Source organism: Cuculus canorus, unplaced genomic scaffold (assembly GCF_017976375.1).
Source record: "Cuculus canorus isolate bCucCan1 unplaced genomic scaffold, bCucCan1.pri scaffold_69_arrow_ctg1, whole genome shotgun sequence".
Taxonomy (NCBI): domain Eukaryota; kingdom Metazoa; phylum Chordata; class Aves; order Cuculiformes; family Cuculidae; genus Cuculus; species Cuculus canorus.
The window spans coordinates 246,848-253,209 of record NW_026527848.1 but is presented as its reverse complement, the minus strand read 5'-3'; the positions used below and the strand labels follow the sequence as shown (position 1 = coordinate 253,209).

General features: G+C 54.4%; 1 protein-coding gene across 1 annotated transcript; it reads right to left on the bottom strand.

The window, feature by feature from the left end:
• Window positions 1–408: 408 nt before the first annotated feature.
• Window positions 409–2,908, bottom strand: LOC128850765 (germinal-center associated nuclear protein-like). Its single transcript, XM_054055759.1, has 4 exons — window positions 2,283–2,908; window positions 1,685–1,899; window positions 526–622; window positions 409–476 (listed from the first exon to the last, which is right to left on the bottom strand). Exons 1-4 carry the CDS (start codon window positions 2,725–2,727, stop codon window positions 409–411), a joined length of 825 nt encoding a protein of 274 aa, XP_053911734.1. The 5' UTR covers window positions 2,728–2,908.
• Between the last annotated feature and the right edge of the window lie 3,454 nt (window positions 2,909–6,362).

The window sequence follows — 6,362 nt, the reverse complement described above, 5'->3', positions numbered from 1 at the left end:
TTCCATTTTCTGGAAGGCAAGGTCGTGGTTGGGCAAAGCTGTGGTGAACCGTCCACCTGCTGACCGATGACGCGTATCCCCAGGCTAGGATCTCAGAGGTACACACGCGGCATTCATAATGTGCTCTGAAGCAGGCAGTGAGGCATTTGAAACTGGGTTTTCTTACACCCCCAGACAATATCCTATTTCTACATAGGAGCACAAAGTTAACACCACCATATCCCTCTCGTATGGCTGCAGAAATAATTTCTAAAATCCCTTGTCTAAAATCCTACACTGTCATTTCAAGCATCTGCAGCCAGCCAGGACATCAAACATGACATAGAGCTACTATTTTCATGCTTCGGTAAAGAATAAATTCCAATGCTCCCAGAAGTTTTGCGCATCCAACAGCCTGAGTAGCAAAAGTCAAAGAGAACCATTGTACTTCTGGAGCTGCAACATTCCCGCTATGGAGACCATTGGCGTGTCATTCTCTGCACGGCAGGAAGCGAGAACAGCGTGACTGGCACTCAATAACCCTACCTGGAAACACGGACTTGCTTGTTTTCTTCTTCTGCCAAAACGTTATGATGCCTTTGTGCAGCTCCTTTGCTTTTTTTCTGGCAAGAGCTGCAGAAGCCTGAAAGGAAACAAAAGCAGAAGATGAAAATTATTACCACCACCACAGCAAAACGCACACTGCTGTTTTTGTGAGAGAAACGTTTGCCAATTTCTACAAAACCCTGTTTACTGCATTTCAGCCTCTCACTCACACACACCCAGCAGGATAAGGCAGGCTGCCACAAAAATCACTGCTTTTTGCTCCACAGCCAGGTCAGAGCAGTCAAGACCAAAGCCGTGTTTTGAAGCACAAACCAGAAACAACACTGCCTCCAAACTGGCTCCTGGACACAGCTCGGAGCTGATGGAACAGCAGCACTTGCAGTGAGCAGGTCATCCTGCAAGGAACGCACAAGCTCCCCTCGCCCGCCCGTCAAGCTGCCAAGCCTGAGTGAGAATGCAGCAGTGCACGGAATTCAGGTTTGGGACACAACAAAGAGCAAAGATCCACTTGGTGTTTGAGCGGGATGCCAACAGGACAGCTAAAGCCAGGCAGAGCTCTTACAAGTCTTATGAAGAGCGGCTGAGGGAACTGGCGTTGTTTACCCAGGAGAAGGTGAGACTGAGAAGAGACCTTATTGCTCTCTATAACTACCTAAAAGGAGGCTGCAGAGAGGTGGGTGTTGGTCTCTTCTCTCAGGTGACAGGACAAGAGGGAATGGCCTCAAGCTGCATCAAGAGAAGTTCAGATTGGACATTGGGAAAAATTTCTTCACAGAAAGGGTTATCAAGCACTGGAACAGGCTGCCCAGGGAGGTGGTTGAGTCATCGTCCCCGCAAGTGTTTAAAAGGCGGGTAGATGAGGTGCTTGGGGTCACGATTTAGTAGGAGGCAGGTACAGGTGGGGTTGATGATCCATCAGGTCTTTCCCAACACAACGGTCCTATGACTCTCTTGCAGCTAAGGCATTCTAGGTGCAGCTCAGCACACTTCTATCTCAGTGCTCACATCACAAAGCTTTCCCCCAAGAGAAACACTGACAGCATTACCACAGAGGAGTGTGTGGCTCTCAGCGGAGTAGGCCCTGTCCCGGGCACTTAGACCCACGCCTGCTCCTACACCCATCGCTCTCGATACTCACGTGATCGAAAAAGTGGACAACAGCCATTTTTTTATTGCGTCTGGTCAGGACGCGTCGGACCTTCCCAAACTGCCTGAAGTGCTTCTCCAGCACCGTCCTGTCGTTGAGGTGATCAGGGACGTTCTTGCACTGGATGGAGGTCAGCTCAGCAGGGTTCAGGCCCCCCGATCCCTCTGCGCTCTCGCTGCCCCGAGCCCGGCGGGCAGCTGTGGCATCTGCCAAGAGAGGAAAGCCGCTGCCTCAGCAAGCGGGGCTCCCCCAGCCCAGCCTACCGTCCCACGGATCTCCCCAGCCCGGTCTACCGCCCCGGAGGGGTCTCCCCCCCTCAGCCCAACACCCTCCGAGATCCCCATCGTTCCCGAGCCTCCCGCCCTCAGGAGCGCGAGTGTGCGCGCCCCGAGCCTCCCGGGCGGGGGCGCTGCGCCGCCCGAGCCTCAGCCTAAGGCTCCGGGGGTCTTCCGGCCCTACAGCTCTCCTTCCCCCCGCTACAGCGCGGGGGTCCCTCCCTCTCCCCCAAACAGCCCCGTGGGGGTTCCCGCACACCACCCCGGCCCACCGTGCCGGGGGTCCCCCTTCCCCCACTCCGTCCCCCCGGTACCGTGGCGGGGCGCGTCCCGCGGGGCGGCGGGCGGCTCGGGGCCGGGCTGGCGCTCGGGGTCGGGGTCGTGCCGGTCCCGCTGCCCGCGGCGCTGGCTGCGCAGCAGCTCCTGCATGCTGCTGCCGAAGAGCGCCCCGACGCGGGGCCGCGACAGCACCATGGCGCGCTTCTCGGGACGGGGGCACTCCTGCTCCTCCTTGCGCTTCACCCCCCTGCGCGGGGACTGCTCCTCGGGCCGCGCGAACCACAAGGGACCCTCCGCCGCCGCCGCCTGGAAGCGGGCGCTCAGGTCGCGGGGGGGGCGGAAGCTGAACTGCGCGCTGCCGAGCGGCGCCGCCAAACCGGCGACCGGGACCCCGGAGGGGGCGGCGGCGGCACCGCTACCGGCCTGCCCGAAGGCGGTGGCCTGGCCGAACGGCCCACGGAACGGAGTCCCCGAGCTCATGGCGGCCGCCCGGCTCCCCGGACGGAGCCGGATCCCGGGGGTGGGACGCGGTGTCGGAGGCAGAGCGGGGAGCGGAGAGCGGTGCCGGGTCCTGGGGGGCGCTGCCGAGTCGCGGGAGCGTTGCCGGAGGCGCTGTCCCGGGAGCGGTACCGGATCCCGGCGGACGTTGGCGGGGGCGGGGTCTCAGTGGCGGGGCCGGGTCTCGGGGGAGGAGTCTCGGGGCGGTGCCAGGTCTCGAGGGCGGGGCCAGGTCTCGGGGGCGGGGCCGGGTCCCGGGGTCGGGGCAGGGTCTCAGGGGCGGAGCCAGGTCTCGGGGCCGGGGTCTCGGAGGCGGTGCCGGGTCCCGGAGGCTGTCCCGGATCCCTAACCCTAACCCTAACCCTAACCCTAACCCTAACCCCTAACCCTAACCCCTAACCCTAACCCCAACCCCTAACCCTAACCCCTAACCCTACCCTGCTGGCAGGCAGCGAACGCAGGCAGGACCCTCCCATCCACAGACAGGCAAATCCACATCCAAGAGGGATTAAGAATCGCAGAATGTTTTGCCCTTGGAAGGGACCCTAAAAGTCATTCAGTCCAATCCCCCAGCAGTGAGCAGGAACATCTTTACCTCAGCCAGGTTGCTCAGAGCTCCATCCTACCTGACCTGGAATAGTTCCAGCAATGAGGTATTCAGTCCCTGTTCCAGCGTTTCACCACCCTCAGCACCAAACAGTTCTTCCTAATACCCAGACTAAGCTTCTCCGAGTTGAAAACCTCCCTGCTCCTTCCTATTGCTATGGGTCCTGCTACAAAGTTTGTCCCCATCTTTCTTCTCAGCCCCCTTTCAGTACTGAAAGGCTGTAATAAAGCCCCCTTCGAAGCCTTCTCTTCCCCAACTCCCTCAGTCTCTCTTCCTGGGGGAGCTGCTCCAGCCCTTTACTCATTAAAGCCTTTGACACAGTTTCTCAGAGCATTCTGCTTCAGAAACTGTCACCTCTGGCCTGGATGGGACACTCTCCTGGGTTGGAAACTGGTTGGATGGCCCAGAGAGTGGTGGTCAATGGAGTTAACTCCAGCTGGAGGTCAGTCACAAGTGGGGTTCCTCAGGGCTCAGTACTGGGTCCAGCTCTGTTCAATGTCTTTATCAATGACCTGGATGAAGGCATTGAGTGCACCCTCAGCAAGTTTGCAGATGACACTAAGCTGGGAGGAAGTGTCGATCTGCTGGAGGGTAGGGAGGCTCTGCAAAGGGATCTGAACAGGCTGGACTGCTGGGCCGAGACCAATGGGATGAGGTTTAACAAGGCCAAATGCCGGGTCCTGCACTTGGGGCACAACAACCCGATGCAGCGCTACAGACTGGGGGAAGAATGGCTGGAGAGCTGCAGGAAGAGAAGGACCTGGGGGTGCTGGTTGACAGCCGACTGAACATGAGCCAGCAGTGTGCCCAGGTGGCCAAGAAGGCCAATGGCATCTTGGCTTGGATCAGAAATGGGGTCACCAGCAGGTCCAGGGAGGTGATTCTCCCTCTGTACTCAGCGCCTCGAGGACATGGCTTTAACAGCAGCTGTACTTTTACGAGTGAGGCACAACAAACTTTGGGCAAAATTGAAAAAGCCATTACTGAGAGAAAAGCCCACAGACGACTCCATGGTCATCCAATATGTATGTTTTTGTTATTCTGTGTCAGGCATTTGGTCTAATAGCACAATCAGTACCTTTTAAAAGTAAAGCTCCACAAACTGAAAAAAAAAAAAAAAAAAAGGAAAAAAAAAGGGGAGAAATGTTTGTATACCTGTGTATAGAAACGCTACAGCCTTGTATAGTCATATCTCTCCTAAAGTATCACGCTCTTTTTCTTTTCCAGTTGCTTTGCATGTAGAATTTTTTTCTCTGATTAATGGAGGTAAAGTGTGCAGAGGAATATTGTCAAAATTTAATTGCAGGCTATGTAGCCTTGGATGGCTTACGTTACTAACTCCCCATCTCACTATGATTTATAACAAGAAACGAAGTAAACAAAATAAACGATCTATCCATCAATTTGGGGCTGACTGTGAGAGTACAGTCACCTTTCTGGGAACCTGGAGAAATCGTAGCTGCCTCAGCATCAGCTCCTGGGGCAGCAACTGCAGCAGCCCTGACAAAGCTGACAGATTTGGGGTGTTGGTGAGTAAGCAGACTAATGCTACTGCAATGGCTTTGGGTGGCTTGTTCGCTGATGTTCATAGTGTTCGGCATGTTACGTTACAAAACAGAGCTACAATAGATGTTTTGCTTTTGGCTCAAGGACGTGGTTGTGAGGATTTTGAGGGTATGTGTTGCATGAATCTTTCCGACCACTCGGAAGCATTCAACAGCTTAAGACTGGAGTCTCCAAATTACAACAGAGTGATAGTTGGGACTGGTTAGATAAACTCTTTGAAGGATGGGGACTTCCAGGGTGGTTGGGAAGCCTTGTAAAAATGGTCGTATATGCTTTAGGTGTCTTTATTTTGTTATTACTTTTATTGCCATGTTTATTACAATGCTTGCAAAGGTTGGTAGCGCGATCGATGAAAGGGATTCTTGTTGTGCAACAGGAAGGGGGAGATGTAGGACAGGGCCTGACAGGCAGTGGAAAACCCAGAGTACAGAAGGATTGTTTAAGGCGGATGTGCTGGACCTTGTCGGCCACAGGCCCTGGGAAGGAGTGAGATAAGAACTTTGACGCGTAAGCAGCCTCTAGTTTCTCACTAATTTCTTTGTAGAATCCTTATAAGCAAGGCCACAGTGCCCTTGAGCACAGCTGTTATAGAACAACGGGATATAGATAAAGAAGTACAAGAAACCACAAAAATGTATCTTAAGGAGGAGCTGGCCTTTAACGATGTAGCCAATAATGAGCTTGCGTTTTGCAATATGTATGAGCCTTAATTATCCGTAACTAGTAGTATAAATATATGTTAGCTGCGCAATAAAGACGACATTTTGCTTGCATTAAGCTGCGTCCCGTCTCTCAATCACAGAATCACAGAATCACAGAATCACAGAATCACAAGGTTGGAAAAGACCCATTGGATCATCGAGTCCAACCGTTCCTAACACTCCCTAAACCATGTCCCTAAGTACTTCATCCACCCGTTCCTTAAACACCTCCAGGGAAGGCGACTCGACCCCCTCCCTGGGCAGCTGTTCCAGTACCCAATGACTCTTACTGTGAAGAATTTTTTTCTGATATCCAACCTGAACCTCCCCTGACGGAGCTTCAGGCCATTCCCTCTAGTCCTGTCCCCTGTCACTTGGGAGAAGAGGCCAGCTCCCTCCTCTCCACAACCTCCTTTCAGGTAGTTGTAGAGAGTAATAAGGTCTCCCCTCAGCCTCCTCTTCTCAAGGCTAAACAACCCCAGCTCTCTCAGCCGCTCCTCATAAGACTTGTTCTCCAGCCCCCTCACCAGCTTTGTTGCTCTTCTCTGGACACGCTCCAGAGCCTCAACATCCTTCTTGTGGTGAGGGGCCTAGAACTGAACACAGTATTCGAGGTGCGGTCTCACCAGTGCCAAGTACAGAGGGAGAACAACCTCCCTGGACCTGCTGGTGACCCCATTTCTGATACAAGCCAAGATGCCATTGGCCTTCTTGGCCACCTGGGCACACTGCTGGCTCATGTT